The sequence below is a fragment of the Cavia porcellus genome, unplaced genomic scaffold (genome assembly GCF_034190915.1).
Source record: "Cavia porcellus strain 051 isolate PalLab524CR breed Dunkin Hartley unplaced genomic scaffold, mCavPor4.1 scaffold_15, whole genome shotgun sequence".
Lineage (NCBI taxonomy): Eukaryota > Metazoa > Chordata > Mammalia > Rodentia > Caviidae > Cavia > Cavia porcellus.
The window spans coordinates 47,539,262-47,558,752 of NW_026947498.1; the positions used below are offsets into that span (position 1 = coordinate 47,539,262).

General features: G+C 34.8%; 1 protein-coding gene across 27 annotated transcripts in view; it reads right to left on the minus strand.

Moving 5' to 3' along the window:
* Window positions 1-19,491, minus strand: part of Abi3bp (ABI family member 3 binding protein) — a 238,142-nt gene that overhangs the window by 143,448 nt on the left and 75,203 nt on the right. For all 27 annotated transcript variants that reach the window (XM_063224856.1, XM_063224855.1, XM_063224841.1 and 24 more), the window contains exons 5-6: window positions 6,146-6,327; window positions 5,569-5,624 (exon numbers count right to left, since the gene is read on the minus strand). In XM_063224856.1, coding sequence (XP_063080926.1) covers window positions 5,569-5,624; window positions 6,146-6,327 — 238 coding nt within the window. The remainder of the gene's footprint in view (window positions 1-5,568; window positions 5,625-6,145; window positions 6,328-19,491) is intronic.

The window sequence follows — 19,491 nt, forward strand, 5'->3', positions numbered from 1 at the left end:
CAAAACCAAAGATACATTTCAAAGCATTGTTCTGGGTGACTCAGTTATTCAGAAGAAATACATAGCTCAATGAAAAAAGAAACTCACTACATAGAAAAATAAAATCTGTATAGCTTAATTATAGTAAAATTAAGCCACTTAAAAAAGTGAAAAAAAAAGCCCTATGATATATTTATATTATCTGCTCTCTGGAAGATGGCTTTTCAATATAATGAAACTGAAGCTATCACAAGGAAAAAGTCCAATAATTTGAGCAAATTTCAACACTTCTTCAAAAATTCTCATAAATAAAATTAACTAACAATGTGAGGAAAAAAATTTAATCTGTAAAGTCTTTAAACTATTCCTTAAAAACAAAGCAGAGCATGAAATACCCAACAAACTTACAAGTAAGTGGAAATACAAATGGCTAAGAAAGTGAAGAAAATATTGCTTTAGCAGCATCAGGTAAACCAAAATTAAAATAACCATCTTAAGATATTAACATTACACAAAACTCTAACAATGGAAATATACAATGTTATGGACAAGAGTGTGAATTTCAAAACCTTCCTGAAAAGAAATTTGACCATACATGTTAGGAAGAGTTAAAATATTAAAAATAGAAATTACTATTACATCCTTTGATGTGTTTTAGGAAAACAACCAGACATGTGAACAAAGATTTTTAATGTGTTCACTATAATATTAGCTATGTAAATAAACAAGTTAGGTGTGGTGCCACATGGCTGTAACTCTAGCACTCAGGGAGTCTGAGGCAGGAGAATTGCAAATTTGAACCCAGCCTGGCAACCCTGTCACAAACAAACAAACGATTAGAAATAAATGCCTACAAATTAGAAACTAAGTAGATGTGTTTAGTTTGTGTAATACACAGCAATTTAAAAAAATTATGAGTAGCATTTAGTAACATGAAATGTTTATGCCACATTTTGATTAAGCAAAAACAGTAAGACAAATTGCATACATAGTATGCTTCTAATTTTGTAATGAAAACATGCTGTTTTAGCGAGCTTCTCATACTGTGACAAAGCAACTTAAAGGAGGAGAGGTTTATTTTGGCTCACAGTTTCAAAGGTTTCGGTACACAGTTGGCCAGCTCCGTTGCCTTTAGGTCTGTTTTGAGGCAGAAATATTATGGCAGAAGAATGTAGCAGAGGAAATCTGCTACCTATGGCAGCCAAAAAGCAGAATGAGAGAAGGCAGAGAAGAAACTGGGGACCAGAAATAGTTCCAGAGTTTATAACCCCATGATCCATTCCCTTCAATGTTTCCATCACCTCCCAAAAAAGCCATCAAATTATGATCTCATCAGTGGACTAATCCACTTGACAAAGTTAGAGCTCTCATGATTTTAATACTTCCCCAAAAGCATATCAGCTAACAATGAAGCTTTTAGTTCTTGAGTTTTGGGGTACATTTGAAATCCAAATCATAATATGTGCTTAGAAAACAACAAAAAAAGTAAATGTTCTGAAGTTTCAGACCCACAGATAAATGAGTGAAATAGAGGCCCACCCCCCAAAATCCCATGTATTTATAGTCCACTGTTTCTTAACAAAGAAACTAAAAAAATAAATTAGAGAAAGGATAGCCTCTTCAATAAATGTGACTGGGAGAAACTGAATGTATATGCTTAAATTTGTACAAAAATCACCTCAGAGAGATCCTGGGAAGATGGCAGAACCAAGTAGCAGAGTGAACATCCTCTCTGGGAGACACAGTCCAGATGCTGGAATATAGCATTGTGGAGAAGACAAGGAAGGAAATGGGTCCCACAACCCAGGAGGAATCTAGAGTGAGAATTGGAGCCCACAGAGAGAATAAAAAGAAAGAAAGAACTTAAACAGAAGAAGGTGGTAGCTGGCAGTGCTTTCAACTGGAGCTGGAACCAGCATGCAAGAAGTGCTGTTGGAACCAGGGAATGCACAGTCACAGTGAAGCTGGTGGCTGGCAAGCCTGACGGCCTCTCTGCAGTGGCAGAGGGAAGCAGCAGACCAGAGAACTGCACTGGCTGGCAGTGAGTGTGGGAGACTCAGTCCTCCTGTGGGAGTGGGCAACTGGCTGGGCACCATTTTGAAGTTGGGCAGGATAAGCCCAAAGCCAGAACTGCAACCAGCTTCATTCAGCCACTCATAGCTGGGAGCAGACTGGTAGAAATTGCTTGGACTGAGTCCCGCCCTTGTGTGTGGTACAACAGCCACATATAAGGTTTCCCTAAAGCTTTCCCCATTCAGTTCTGCCTGCCTGGGGCATACTAATTTGGTGAGGACACCCTGCGGTTAACCAGCTCGGGAAGGAGGTGTCAGTTTACCTTGCCCCATGCTTGCACTCCAGTAGCCACCAGCAGGCTGAGAAGAGCAGCAAACAGCCCTACACCAGTGCACCCAATGGTCACCATCAGACATCCCTAGCCAGTGTGCTTCAGAGAAATTATAACCAACACAGGAAGTGCTGGAGACCCCACTACCCACTTGTCTAGAAGAAATCAGGAACATAGCAAGAGGAAGAAACAAAAGGCAATTTATGGCCTCCAACACAAGCAGTACTGGTCCAGGAAATGTAAACATGAAAGAGATGGGGAGTCACACACCTAAAGTTTCTAAAGCAATAACAATTGAAAAAAAGAAACAAATTCAAGAGACTATAAAAGAACTTAGAACAGAAATACTATTGCAGGTAAAAGAAGAAATGCGAAACATAATAAAAGAATTGCTAAGCACCTCTAAAGAAGACACAGGAGGAAGAATAGAGGAGCATAGAAAAATGAGGGAAACCTTCAATGAAAATACAAAAAAGATTTAGAATACATGAAACAGATTCAAAGAGATTACCAGGAAATTAAATACTCCACTGAAAGTTGGAAAAACTGCTTGAAAGAAACTAAAGATAGACTATTAAACCTTAAAGACAGGTTTGTAGCTTATGAACATGAAAGAAAAGACCTCTTAAAATAACAAGGAACCAGGAAGTAAAAATACAAAGGCAACAAGATAACAAGAAGAAATATAACTTAAGAGTTAAAAATGTGAGTGAAGAAGCAGGGGTAAGGGGTTCGGGGTTTAGCTTAGCGGCCTAAGTGCCTGCCTTGCAAGTGTGTGTTTGTGAGTTCAGTCCCCGGTACCAATAAAAAAAGAAAAAAACAAAACAAAACAAACAAAAAAAAAGGAAGCAGGGGTAAACACAAATGAAATACAAAGGCTATTTACAGTAATAATTAAAGAAAATTTCCCAAGTAGAGGAAAAAGAAATGATATTCAGATAAATAAGGTATACAGAACTCCAAAAATCAATTCAAAATGCATGAAAGACCTGAAACTGAAAATATTAAAAAAGTTTTAAGCAAACACTTGAAGACATTACACTCATCCATTTTCTAGAACCCTAAGAGTGCTAATAATGAAAGCAAAAATAGACAAAAGGGCTTATATCAAATAAGAAGCTTCTGCCTGGCAAAAGAAACAATAAAGAAATAACTGACAAATGGGAAACAATTGTGCAAAGTATTCATCAGAGTAAGGTTTAATATTTAGAATATATAAAGAACTTTAAAACCTCAACAGTAGAACAATAACCTGAATTTTTAAGTGGCAAAAGACATACCTACTTTTCAAAAGCAGAAATTCAAGTGGTCAATAAATTTCTGTAAAAATAATTGACTTTATTGGCTATTAAGGAAAATATAAAACTAGATACAAAATGATATCTTCTCACCATCATCAAAATGGCTATTATAAAAAAAGATAAAAAACAATAAATGTCAATCACAATGTAAAGGGAAAGGAAATTTTATATACAGTTGGTGGGAATATAAATTAGTTCAACCATTTATTGAGTATGTGGGTTCCCTAAGTTATTAAAAATAGAAGTACTATACAATCCACCTATCTCAATTTCAAGAACATATCCAAAGGAAATTGTACCAGCATATCAGGGACACCTTCATGCCTATGCTTTCTGCTAAACTATTCACAGTTCCTAATATATGGAATCAGCTTAGATTTTTGTCAGTGTATGAGTATAAAAAGAAAATATCATATATATACATAATAGAATATTATTCATCCATAAAAAGAATAATGTTCTGTCATTTGAGGCAAAATGGATGGAATGAAGACATTATGTTAAGTGAAATAAACCATGCAAAAGATACATGTTATATAGTTTTGAAACACATGAATGTTTAAAGCAATTAGTTTGAATATATAATGTAATTGCTAGAGGCTAGGAAGGCAGGGGAAAGGGACAGAGGGAGGTTGTATAAAGCCTACCAAACACAGTTAGATGCAAATAATTAACTCCAGAGTTCCATATCACAGGGTAAGTTGAGTATAGCTCATAATAACCTACTATATATTTTATTACTAGAAGACTGAAGCTCCAAAGCTCAAAAGTAATGATGAGGAGATGCAAATGTTAATTATCCTGACTCAATCAATACTTATTTTATTCTCGTGTTGGAGTGTCATATTTTAACTCATACCCTTGCATAACTATTGAGAATTGATCAATTTTTTTAAAAGTTTAAAGAGTTGGAAATGCTAACTATCCTGATTGGATTATAACACACTATATTCATTTATCAAACTATCACAGTGGAACTTATGTTTGTGCTATTAAATTAATAATTAACTGTTTAAAAAATAAAATGTTCTAAAGTTTTAACAATAGACCATAGATGATTTCATACTCTTTGTAATATATTTATTATAGGTAGTCTTGTAAATAAATATCTACCTATTCAGTGACATAATACCTTTTACTTTATTACTAAATGTGTGATTTGAAATACAAACATCTCACTCATAGCTTTAACTATTTATCATTATAATAGGTAGTGCATAAGTGATGATATGCTTTTCAAGAACAGATCTGAAAAGTATTTGCTTGAGACAGAAAAGTATATCTAAATTGGAAGGGAGAGGAATGCATGTCTGATTCATAAACCACACAAACATCATGAAACTAAAAAGAGGTTGCACATGTTTCAAAATCAACCCCAAGCACATGCCTATAATCCCAGCCACCTGAGAGTCTGAGGCAGCAGATCCCCATGAATTCAAAGCCAGCTTGGGCTACACAAGTGAATTCAGCATGCATTACACAGTGAGATCCGATCTCAAAAAACAAAAATCCAACCCCAATAATTTTGAAAATGTTCTTTTAAGCAAGAAGTTATAGAAAATAGAATGGAAAGATAAGAACTTTAGCAGTATATCTAGAATATGTACAAATCAATATGCCCTTGAAATGTTATATTAAAAAGCAATCCATAGGACAAAAGATACATCACTTCAAAACGTTCAGAATATTCAAATATGAGAATAACTATATTGGATATCAGACATTTAGAGCCTTAAATAAATCAGAGGTGCTTTGGAATTATAGTTCTACCTGTTTTCAGAAAAGAAAATAATTCTTAAAACACTAACTACTTTGTCCAACTTCCCATTGCTAGCCAGTCAAGAAAGTTTCTGTACTTCATGATAGTACTATTGCATATTTCACTGTAAATGCAATTAAAATAAAGTTTTTAAAATATATTCTCAAAAACAAACTTGTACATACCACTGTATGGACTTGGTCATATGTACTTTGGATTTTCCCATTTACTTTGTTTTTACCTGTCAAAACAACAAAAGGTGTCACTATTCTTTTCTTAATGCTCCTAAATCAATTCTAGCTTATCATTGTGAAGACTACAACTTGTGCTGTTTCTAATCTGGGCATGTTATTTAGTTGCTATGCTTTCAAACACTGATTCCAATGAAGCCTGAGTAAAAGTAACCAGAAGAAAGTTCAGGTTCCGTTACTGTCCTTTTATGCCCACTTCTGCTGGTCTATCTTTCCATTATGAACATTACTATATATAATTTGGACCTTTTGAATCAGCTGTATTCATAGGCCAAGGCTTTATTTTAGACCCCACAATTGCCGATGACATCAGTAGAAATACAAAGTAAGAGTTCATCACTTATTTAAAATCAACTAAAAATTCTGAAATAATAGTAAATTCTATTCTTTTTGTATTTTCTTAAATACTAAAACATGGAAACAAACTAATTTCATATGATACAACTAATACAATAATTAAGCTTTAGATAATTAGAAAAAAGAAAAAAATCATAAAAGCTTACAGACTTACTTCCAACAATAGTCTTGTGATTGAAAATCTTACTCCAAATACTACCTTCTACATTGTCTTTTACTCCAAATTCATAAACTGTGTTGGGCTTTAGATTGTCCACAATTGTTTCAGTGGCTGGACAGAGTTGAAAAATCCATTTCTTCTCTTTATCCTTTTCTCTATAGCGAATTGTGTAAAATCTGTTGAATAATCAAAATATAATGCTTTAAAATCACATGGAGATTCAGAATATACTTCCAAAAATTTTTAATGCATCACAGACTTGAATATACTCAGAAGACTTAATTTTGGACTGTTCTAATTTTTGTAATCTGCAGAGAACATAAAAAATAATATGTACTTAAAATTTTAATTTCAGATTGAAGCTGGGGCACCAAGTGGCAGGATAGTTATTATCTTACAGAATTCTACATTTCTCAATTCTGCTTGATATTTAACAAATCATAGTCTAAAAATCCTAATTGATTTATTTCCAGTTGTACATAGAGCAAAATATAGGTTTTATTTTACAAATATTTAATGTCATAGTTTCATAATTTTATGACCTTAAGCCTTTATATTTCTTGAAGGTATATTAAGGTATGTTACTCAATTTTGTAAAACATGAACTTGAGACTCTAGGATGTATGCAAGATTACATGTTAAATGTGGAAGATACTTATTACAAAATAGTATCAAGACCAATAAACAGCCAAGCTAAGTAAAATTTGAAAATTTAAAATGCAAGTTCAAAATCACTAATATATACTTGCTTAGTGGTATGCGTGTCTCATAACTCAGTGGTATACATGTCAGTGTAAGATAATCTCTACCACTATTTTTGTACTTTTACTACATGACACATTTTCCTTACACATGTTATCCCTTTATCACAAAACATGCTAAGTGGTAGAAATTATTAACACTAACTTATAAATGCAAAAACTAAGTTTCAGAACAATTAATTTACCCAGTTTCACCCAGCTAGTGGCTTTTACAACTGGTAGGGGCAAAACCTAAACAAAAGAAAGGCTTTCCTGGCTCTATTTTAAACATCCTTTCTAAGAGGGGCAGATCATGGAAAGCTTGCATCACTACTGTCCATAGTAATGAGAATGAACAAAACTAGCATAAAATGTATTTACATAGATACTAGATCTTACAAAGAACATATTGAATGAAGATAACTGATTATAGAATGAAGCATATAGTTAAAGAGGACATATTAAAACATTCACCCAAAATATTACTATTTCATTATCCCTAACATTATAAAGTGATAAATATTGCAAGATTGTGACATGCATGATAGTTCTTTGGCTTCTGCCACACAGGTGCAGAAGATGGTTTAGAAGATAGATGGTTTAGAAGATGGTGTCAACTGATAGTTATACTTTATCAGTTTTTTATTTTTTAAATAAATATTTTAAATAAATAAGTAAAATAATAGCTTCCATATACTGTAGTGGAAATGGGCATTTGGTATATTATATTAGGTTTTTTCTTATATTTTTAAATTTTTGAGAAAAGTTAAATGGATAAAAGTTTAATTTAATTGATTTTATTTAAAACTTTAAACATCAGTTATTCACTCATGCTAAAAAATTGCTGGGCACCCTCTAAGCACTATTTTGATGCTCTTCAATCTCTTCAGGCAAAAAGTGCTTGATGCACATTTACCTTGCCCTTGAAAATCAAGGACTAGGATTCAATGTAACCTGAGGCCTCAGTGGAAAATGAAAATGTGAATCCCTTATTTATAAATTATTAAGAATTTTAAGACAATAGCAGCAGAGTATTAAGTGAAACTATCACCCTTTCAAGTAAAGGGATCTTGTGCATGGCTCTCATGCCCTTGTGAGTCAGCAGAGGGTTATAATTCAACAACTACAGAGAGAGGATATATATATATATATATATATATATATATATATATTCATACATGTCTACAATATATAATAATTATTTTCCTCATAGGGACTTGTTACATGTATTCAACACATCTTAATTCTTACTACCTTCCTTTACTCTCTCCTCCTCCTTTCTCTCTCTATTTCCTATACTTTTTCCTATTTGCAAATCTCTGTGTGTGTGTCTTTCTCTCTGTCTCTGTCTCTGTCTCTTTCTGTCTCTGTGTCTCTGTCTCTCTGTCTATCGGTCTGTCTGTCTGTGTCTCTCTCTCTCTCTACATGTGTGTGTATTTATTACCTGCCTTTTATTTTGCTCTTTAAGTTATTTGTTCAATAGACTTTTACACTAGTCCCACAGCACTAAAATGCTTGCAGTCACTTATTAACTTGCTTCCGGTGAAAGTTGCTCTAAGGACTCTAGTCCCCAGTTCTAAAGTAGCAGAAGTCAGAATGAGCAAAGTAGGCTGTTTCAACTCAAATGCTAACTGTTCCTATAAACAAGTGCTATAAAATACAAGTCTTTTAAATCAAAATATCAACAATAATTTGTGAAATGCATTTCTTGACAAGTATGCCACATGGAATTTTTGCTGTTTTCCCTGTTGTAATTCTTGCAGGACTTTAAAGAAGTGCTAAGAAACTAAAATCCAACAAAATGGGCTACCACAATTATTCATCTTGAGTAAAGATGCATTTCTGAAGACAATTCCTTGTATTATCCAGGGTCCAATTGCTAACAGAACTACCAAAGTGCCTTTCAAATCAACTTGATTTTATGTCATCTTCCTATGAATAAAATGGAATAGAAATGTTCTGTACTCTTTAAAAGTCCGAAACTTAAACACATGTTTTTAAAAATACAGATTTTCCTAGTTCAGACATAAAGCATCCAAAATCCTCTCTTTTCTATTAACTTTGGCAGGTGCATGGGTGGCCAGTCCTTTTTCTTTGCTTTAGGTATGCTTGCCTTTGCCAATATTGTCTAAGTTGATAATTGTATAAGACAGGCAAATTTGGCATTTTAAGGGAGAGAGAAAATGAGACCATTTAGTTATACTGAAAATACTGCAGTGAAGCAAAATATAAGCTGAAGATAATAATATGTTCTTTATAATTCAATGCACAGTATTTGCTTCATAAACATATATTGAATGAACAGGGTGGATACTTAGTTTCCCGTTGATCATTTTAGAATTAAGATACAAATTTGTCTAAATGGCCAATATTTCAATCATCAAAAATCCTAATTTAAACCTAGGTCTATAATTATATTTTATAAAGTGTCAATGCATAAGGCTTTACTTATCAAAATGCAGCTTCTATAGAATTATCATCAATTGAAGCAAAAGGTAATAAATTTTGCTTATTTACTTATTTATATCTATAAACTTATTTAATTTGAAAGAGGCTGAGCAGTACCTGTGGTCTAATAATCACTCAAATAACCAAGGTACAGGCTGTTTTCCACTCTTATCCTAATACTTTTTGGTCTCCATTAGACTCCTATTCTACTCTAGTGCTTTGCAAAAAAAGAAAAACATAAAATGAAGGGATGCACAGTAAAAAGAACACCATTTGGCACCACTCAAGGTATTTTATTCATTTTTATCTTATTGTGTATTTGCCATAATATGTAGCCATTCTTTTCATTTTCTTAGGATGTTCAGAATCAAAAAGTATTGATGACACCCTCTTTCAATGGATGGTTAAATTTGAGCTAAACTGCACAGAGAGTCAACAAATCAACTGAAAGTATGGTTAGCAGCTAGAGTTTGATATCAAACCAGTCCTCTAAAAACCTGGTTCTAGTGATATGGATTTTAAGAACAGAGTAACTCATATTGTTATTACGAGGTAGAAAGCTGTTGAAAGTAGTGTTGATTCAACTGGTATTATTGGTTGCTTGGACCTCCAGAACAGTCTCTATATTGACAATTATTATAGCTTCAAGGATCCCAGAGCTCATCAAAATGTAGTAGAAATGCAGGTAGTAGCTTAACTTGAATACTCATCAATTGTAAACTAGTAGAACAAACTCAGAAGAATCTCTTGTCCCTCTTATATATCAATTTTATCACAGGGGATTTTGGAAACTAATCTTGAGATCGTTTCTGTTCATAGAAATTTATTGCAGTGTCATTTCAGACATTTTGCCTGAGACAAAGATGGAAACCTCATAAGCTGAGCTAACCATATAACTGCCAAATTGCACCAAAGGGATACATTTAGTCCTTCTACAAATTCCCTTCCTAACATTTGGCATCTTTTTGTCTTTCTATAATTTTCTTCAGTAATGCTTTTATTTCAATAGGATCAACTATTGCACTTCCTAAAACACCCACCCAACATATTTTTACTGTGCTCACCTCAAAGATCACTCCCTAATATCCCTTTGTCAAATGTTGTCACTTTACTTCACTGAGATGGTAACAATGATATAAATTCTTCCCCACCCCCTTCTTCCTTTTCATTCTCTTATTCCTCTCTAATTTCAGGGAAAGAAGTAACTCTCCTCTTTTCACAGACTTCTTGGTCCCCATTTTCTGACTGCATCAGCTCTCCACCTTAAGTTTTTAAGGAACTTTGTTCCCAAATTTAAAAGTATTTTTTATTCTACTTAAACAAAAATATCCTTCTCTTAACCCTGTTTCTATATTCCAGTACAAACTTTCTTTTAAAAAATCTGCTTTTTACCACCTAAAATGTCTGAATCTCTTTATAAGTTGGTGTCTAATCTCTTTATCATAGTAAAATGTCCAAGAGTTTTATAACCACCTTAAAATCTACTCCTCTTTCCTCATTTTGTTCCTTTTCTCATCATATCCTATTACTGTGCACTTGGGGGTTCCTTCTCCTTTAATGTCCAATAAGTGACAACTTGACAGATACGATGTCTTTTCCTGCACTATTTTCATTTGCACTTACACTATGGTTTATTCCTAGATGATCCCTCAGAGCCTCATGCAGTCATAGGTAGGGCTTTCAAGAGATGATCAGATGATGCAGATATATGATACTCATCAGCAGACTAGTCACAGACAAATGTGATGTTGGGAGACAAAAGTCTGGTTGGAGGCGGTCTGTCACGGGAGGCCTGGTGGGGAAGGGTGTATCTTCCTTCCTCCCTTGATTCTCGGCTTCCTTCTGTCGTGCTATGAGTTGTTGTTCCTTGTTCTTGCCACTTGTTGCCTGCTTGCTTGCTACTTGCAAGCCTCTGCCTGTTCTGATTTTCCAAGGACTGTTTCTCCTCTGTAATACCCCTCTGCTATGCCACTTTTCTTGGAGCCAGCCAGCTATGTATAGAAACCTCTAGAAACTACAAGTTAATAAATAACTCATGGAGATTGAATATTTTTGTCTCACCAACAAGAAAAGTAACTCAAACAGTAGTCCAGATAGAATACAGCAAGGAAATGAACCATAGAAGAAATAGACAAAAAGTGCGGGTGGATTGACAACTGATTGTAACACCAGCTGAACTGAATCAGCTTGGTGCTGGGTGTGGAGGGCCCACCTGAGTATTGTTGTCAATAGAATGAAAAAAAGAACTAGAAAGGAAGAGGTGGTGCCTTGGTTCTTCTGAAGAAGTGTGTCCCACTGGTTTTCCTGATATGAATGAATTTAGCCATTCTCATCTTTAAAGGACGTTAATGGACCTTGTTGTTGTTGAGGACGGCTGTAGCTCTCTTTGAGAGAGCTCTAGTTCTTACTTTAAGCACCACTTCCTGGCTCCAGAGGGTAAGATGATGTGTTGTTTAATCTCCTGAAGAAGTCCATCAACATTGGAAGAGCTCAGATCCTCACTGTTGCTGAGGATGCCTGCATATTTCCTTCAGGGAAGCTCTGCTCCTTATCTTGAGCATCACTTCCTTGCTCCAGTTTAGATCCTTCAGCCTGCTGGCACAGAGCCTTCATACTGCTGGTGAAGACTTTCTAGTTTCCACCACTGACTTTTGGGCCTTCCTAGCACAGCTTCTTGGTACAGACTTACACAAGACATTGTTGTGGGCTCTAGGCCGCCAGATTGACTTATGGGGGTCATTGCCAAGAGCTCTAGATCTTCAGGTGGGCTCATGCAGGACATTATCATGGGATCCATACCCTCAGCTGGATTCCTTTGGTCTCTAATGTATGGGCAGGTCTCCCACACTCTTTTGCATTTTAATCTTTGGGTGATCATTATAAAATAATCTTATAAATTATGTGTCCTGTATTAAATTATGTTCTTTGACTACAACAAAATGGAAATAAATCAAAGTTATAGTGCTATGAAAGAATTGATGAAACCAGACCTTTATGGGATATGAGTATCAAGGAAAAATTAAAATAAAAACTGAGTTTTCAAATGTGTGTGGGAGGTGGCACCAAGGATTGACATCAGGGCTTTTTGCCTAAGCTACAGCCTTAGCCCTTTGAAAAAATTTTTATTTTGAGACAGTCTTGCTAAATTGCTAATTTACCCAACCTGAGCTCCAACTTTTAATCCTCTACCTCATCTACTCTGAGTGCTTGGATTACTAGCATATGCCACCATGCCCTACAAAGCATTCCTTTAGTAATGTAAAACAAGTGAAAGTTTAGTTTCAATTTGAGGTACTGATATCTGTTATCTGGTCATTCTAATGAAAATATATGAATGAGAACTGAAAATTGTTGTGCAAAAAGAGTTTTGTCATCCTGTGCTATGATTGTCACTCTAGTAACCTTGTAAAGCACAACTGTTTTCTGCAACTGGCCACCCTGGAGCACCGACCACTTTGTTATACAATAATGGAAGCATCGCCATACTGTTCTCCATGCGTCATCATCTTAGTAACCTGTTTGCTGTGTCAAACTTTGTTCCCTTTGTGAGAGACAAATGTTCCTGGAATTAGCAGACTAAGGGCTGGAAATTAAGGAAAGAAAGGGTTAACCACCAACTGCAAAATGTCTCTGACCTCAAGCAAAGGGGAACAAAGGCCTTCCTCATTTCTGCTCCCCTCCCCTTTTTCATTTTAAAAACCCCTTGTAACCTAACCTGGTTACACAGCTCTGCAGATTCCACCAGCAGGTTGTGTCACTGGGTACCAGCTAAAATAAAGTGCTTCTTTTTAAAGACATCTTGCCCCATTTTTTGCACAACATCTTGGGGCCTTGTTTTTGGGTAAAACAAAAGTAGTCTTAGAACTTTGGAAATGGGTCCAGGTCAGAATCTTAGCCTTACAACTCATTTATTTCCTTGCTACAACTCCTGTCTATAGGACAGAAATTAAACCTCTTGGGAGCTAGGTGGAAATGCAGACTCTAAGACTATTCTGTAGGCTTACTGAATTGGAATCTGTATTTTAACAAGATCCACTTCAAGATCCACACACATTGATGTGTGAGAAGTATTATTCTACATAGAAATGATAACTAAAGACAAGGCACACGTAACACAAGGATAGGCAGATAAGAGAACAAGGACAGGATGCAGTTCCATATTTATAGGTAGAAAAAGGAGAGGAGGAACAATTAGAGGGGCAAGAAGAAATATGTCAAAGAAGAAATTGAAGAATAAGGAGACAGACACAGAAGTTACAGAGAAGTTATAAAGATAAAACCTTTAAAAATTCTACTGGATTTTGCAATTATTTGATTATTGGTAACCACCAAGAAAATTTTAGTGACATGGTAGAAAAGGGATGGAACCCCCTGAGAAAAGAGACAGAAAGGTTTGGATGGTGTAGAAATCAACAACGTAAGAGCTGAAAACCCCAAGAAGTTTTAGAATTAAGAAAAGAGACTGATGTCTATGCCCTCAAATCTGATATGTGGTCAGACCAGATCAAAATAAATTCACACTAAACAGAGCGATAAGACTACTGTGACTTTTAAATCCTGATACACTATTAACATTGACCTCTGCCTTTTTTATAGTGTATCAAAGCTATCTATACTAAAGATTATAGCCTACTATCTCTGCCTCATGTCTGCTACTCCACTTTACTGCTATAATTTGCCCACCTTACTCCCTCATCCCACTGTCTGCTCTGTTCATTGAGGCCTCTCTGCCACTGTTGCTGGAATCCTGGTATCCTTTCCTCTCTCCCTCTGGAATGTCCTTCAGCACTCTCTGTAAGGTTGGGTTGGTGGCCATGAACTCCCACAGTTCCTCCTTGTCTTGGAAACATCTTATTTCTCCATTAATTGTGAGAGAGAGTTTTTCTGGGTATATCAGTCTTGGTTGCAAATTATTTTTTTTCAGGGCTTGAACTATTTCCCCCAGACCCTTCTTGATTGGGGGTTTGTGTTGATAAGTCTGTTGTTATTTTGATAATTTTCTTCTTGTAGGTGATCTGCTTGTTTTCCCTGGCTGCTTTTTAGTATTCTATTCTTTTGGTGGATTTCTGGAATCTTGATTTGATATGTCTGAGTGTAGATCTGTTTTGGTTGTAGGTGGCTGGAGTTCTGTATGCCTCATTTATCTGGATATCATTTCTTTTTCCTATGTTTGGAAAGTTTTTCTTTAATATATCTGTGAATATTCTTTGTAGTTCATTTTTGGTTACTCCTGCTTCCTCGCTCAGGTGCATTTTTCTTAAGTTATGTATCCTTTTGTCATTTTCTAACCTTTGAATTGTTTCTTTCTGGTTCCTCATTATTTTTAAGAGGTCTTTTCTTTCATGGTCATATATCATAAATCTCTCTTCAAGTTTCAAAATGCTAACTTTAGTTTACATCAAGGCATTTTACCAGTTTTCAATGGAATTTTTAGTTTCCTGGTAATCTCTTTGGATCTGTTTCATGTATTCTAGGTTATGTTTAAATTCTTCATCAGAGGTTTCTCTTTCTTTTCTGACTTCCTCTGTTCTTCCATCTGTGTTCTCTTGGGAAGGGTTTATCATTTCTTTAATTAATCTCTTTATATCTTGCCTCACTTGGATCAGAAGTACAGTTTTAAATTCAACTATGAGGTCATGAAGGTATTTCTTTACATCGGCTGATGCTGTGTCTAGTATTGGATGGTTACACCATGGTAACTATCCTTAATTTACTATTAACTTAAACAGAAACCCTGTATTACTTACATTGTCTTACTATGACTGATCTTATTTGAATCTGATTTGTTAGACCACAGTTTTGCATTGGTTGATTTTATTTGAATTTGGTATGCTTGATAGTATCAAGTCTAAAAGTAGAGGCAACTACTCTGAAGATGACAAGATGTAAAAGATATCAATGCCAGTTTTAATTATTAACAGCTCTCAAGTCGTACAATGTTTTCAAAGTTGTGTATTTATAAAAATAGCTATGTAACACTATGCTTAACTACATTAAGCCTGATGATGTGGGCAAGTCTATTGAAAATAACAAAAGAAAGCATAGTAACTACGATAGTTTACCTAATATTGTGGTCTTATGTGTCTTTTTTCATTGCATGTTTTTCTAAGAATTTGTTTTGCTGTCTTGTTATGATTTGTTTTTCCCTATAATACAGAGAGGAGAGATATACATGTAGATATTCACACATGGGAAGAATTTTTTAAACTATTTATGGGAATAGATTATACAATGCAAGAAGTAATGAACAGATACTCTGAAGAAGAAGAGACACTAAGAAACCCAGTGCTAATTCTGTAGCATTATGATATAAAATATAGCAATACTATTATTCACTGTTCAGAGTGATATAGTCTAGTTTCTTAAATTCAATTTCAGTGTACATAAAGATAAGGACAGCTACTATGAAGAGAATGAGAGACACTATGGTAGTCATTATTGTCTTCCCCAATATCAGATCTTGAAGACCTAAAAAGCCTTCATTATCCTGTACTGATTTGATTAGTTCTGTAATATACAGTATGCATTTAATGTGTGTGAAGATGAGGACAACTATTTGGAAGAAAACTAGAGACAATAAGATAGGTAGTGAAGATCTCCAGTGGACTTGCTTTGAAATCTGTATTTCTTTAAATTGTTTCTTTTTGAACTGTTTTGTTCTGTTTTGATATGTTTAATCTTACCCTCTTTAAGAAGTTTTTGCTGGATCATTAAGCAGAACTGTTGGCAGTGTCACTATTTGAATGTCACTTTATGTACTTTAGTTTTGTAACCTGAATAATGATTTCTAAGATGACAATATGTAACTTATCAACTGGTTATTTCTTACTGTTTATTTTTCTGTAATTCTGTATTATTTCTACCCTTTTTTCTCCATTTTTTTGTTTCTTTCTTTTTAAATAAATAAAGAAAAGAGATTGAAAGGTAGTTTGAAAGCCATAACAGCATCCATAGAAGGTTTTGTTTAGGGGTAGGGAGATTTCCAGCATGCTTGCCAAAAGCAGCAAGTCAGTGAAGTGGCACACTGAATAGACATAACATCACTGGGGAAGCAAAGGCTTAAAAATTGTGAGAAGAAATGGAGTCAAGAATACTGTATCAAGTCAGTGATACTTTACCTGGAAATATGAAAAGAGGGGTCAAGTTAAAGAAAAATTCATCACGAAGAAAGAGTAAGCTGATGGTTGATAGTCTAGATTTCTTTAGTACTATGGAAGCTACTATGTATTAGGGCAGGGCAAAGAGCCAAGAAAAGCAGCCAGAATGTTGCTGTTAGAATCTAAGGTAGGGTCGGTGATATAGCTCAGTGGCAGTGTATGCCTGGCAATTGCAAGTTCCTGAGTTTAATTCCTGGTATGAGAGAGAGAGAGAGACAGAGAGACAGATACAGAGACAGAGACAGAAGAAAGAAAGAAAGAAAGAAAGAAAGAAAGAAAGAAAGAAAGAAAGAAAGAAAGAAACCTAAGGACTGCCTAAATTGGAACTGTTGGTATGAAGATGGAAAAGTAAATGATAAAGACACAGATATTGGTATATCTCAAGAGCAAAAATCAGCATGACCTAGGGCATTCAGAATCTAAGATGAAATGTAGAAAAAATGGTAATTTTTAAAATTTAGTGAAGTAAAGTAACTTTATTACTTCCCCAAGTAATAAAAAGACAAATGAGTTGATATCTCAAAAGAAAAAGTGTTAGTTCAGTTTTGACAAGTTCAGTTTCAGGTAGTGGTGACTCATAAATTTGAAAATGTGATATTTCATTTGGTACTGATTGAGCATGTACTTACTGAGAGTTTCTTAGGTATCAGATGATGACCCAAGAGACAAACGGGCAAGATATTTGAACTCAATAAAGTGAAAATTAGACATTAAAAGTACTTTAAAACTTTAAAGGAAAAGACAATAAACAAAGGTCTTATTATGGTTTGGATCTAAAACCTTCCCCGAGAGTCTCATGTATTCAAAGGTAGGACTTTCAGAAGGTGATTGGATCATGGGGTGGCTGTACTTATCAGTTATTGATCCAATGCTGAGCTCACAGGTAAATGTACTTTTAGGAGGTGGGGTCTGGTTGGTGGCAGTCCACTAAAACCGTGACCAGAAAGAGTGCATCCTTGTCTCTGGCCCCTTCCTTCTTTCTCTGCTTCCTGGTTCCTGTGGGACAAGCAGCTTTCTTCCCCCGAGCTCTTCCACTATTCTTTCTGCTGCAGAGCCAACTATAGACTGAGTCTCCCAAGATGGTGAGCCCAGTTAAATGGCTCAGCCTTTAAATTCTGGGTGTCAAGTATTTTTTTCCAAAATTAGGAAAGCTAACTAATAAAAGATTTCTCTAGACTGTCCAAAAAAAAGCACTCATTCTAGATTAAGAACAAATAAACACCATATGAAAGTGTTAGAAAAATGTGAAAATGATTTCTAAACAAATTATAAATCTTTAATAAGCTGCAAAGTAATGAGAACTAAAGCAATCCTGAAAGCTTAAAAAGTTGGAAACATGGGAAAGAAAAAAATAAGCTATTAAGAGTGAAATAAATTTTGGTTAAAAACATTTTACTTTCCATTTTGGCCAATTTAAAAGTTTTCTTTTTGCCTCAGATATATTGAGGACAAACCTGTACATCCTTCCACTTAAAGTCCATTAAAAAATAATCTGTAAACAAAGTGTGTCTATTCTCCAGTGTGAACTGAGAAAAAGGTCTAAACCTTTGGGAGACCTGTAGACTCCATAAAAGTAATAATAAAAACAGGGTTCAAATATAAAGTGATATTCCATTAATATTTCCAAGCTTAAAATAAGATAAAAAGAGAGGTTTTTTGTTTGCTTGTTTGTTTGTTCGTCCTTGGAAAATTAAGAGCTTTCATATAGAAAGTCCAAAGTCAAAGTATAAAGCAAAGAGTTTTTCCAATTCATTATTTGCATAGGATAAAGAAAGCCTACAAAACAACATGAAATGGATTTTGAAAATCAGAGACTTTATAGAGAGTTCCAGAAACTAGAAGTTCAGTGGCTTACAATGACACCAGGTGGTGTTCATGTAGCAAGCCAAAAAGATTTAGGTTCCAAAGATTTTGTAATAGGATACTCCTGAAAGAAAATTTCAGTGCTGTTAATCTCCAATTTTCAAGAAGTTATCATCCCCTTTAGCTATTATTGCTTATCATAATCTACTAGATTAGTCAAAACTACTTTTTAAAAGTCTGCATGAGCATAGGAGGGTAGATTTTACCCAATCTGTTTCTGATTATATTTATTTACAGTTATTGTTTATTTATTTGTGTGTTACGTACAATATTTCCAGTGCTTTTATATAAGGATTACTAATTTTTCTCAAACAAGAAAAAAGGCTTTAAATGTCAGATCTTTATTAACTGTGCCAACTTGAGAGAAAGGTGATGGATAAATGGGATCAACAAGAACTCCAAATGTTTCCTTTTACTTGTGACTATTTAATTCTTCTCAATAAATTATAGCCTAATAGCTCCAGTATCTGTTACACTGCCTCAGTCCCACTCACTTGGGATTGAAAGAATGCAAACATCATGTTGTGTTATTACGAACCTTTCAAAACTGCATTTAAAGTGGAATTATCAGCTTCAGATACCGTGATTTGACATGTCTGACTCCATCTATTTGATGAGAAGGGGAGGGCCAGGTTGGGTATGCAAAGGGACAGAGTGACATGCACGTGTGATTTGAGTAGGGTGGGCCTTAGAGTTAAATGCCTGTGCTAAAGATCCTCTCTACCTAGTAATCTGTTCTCATTTTCATTATCTCCTGTCTTATTTTCATTATCCCCTGTAACAAAACCTGTCAGTCCAAAGGAGTCATTAGATAAATTCCTTCATGAAAAAGTCAGTAGAACCAAGTAAAATTGAAGGAAATGCTTGAGGGAAGGGAGGAAATTATATCCAAATAATGTAAGAATTTGCCAGGTTACTGAACCTGTTGAAACAAATAGCCTCAAGGATTTAGTAAGCAAATTGAAAAACCAATGCTATCAAATCCATTTTGCTGTAACACTATGAAGCTTCCTCCATTCATTCCTTTCCGTCTCCCTTTTTCCTTTGCTTCTTTACTTTTTAATAAGAGAAATTTTTTAAAAGCAATCAATAAGTGTTTATTTTATCAACATTGGCATCTTGAACTAATCCA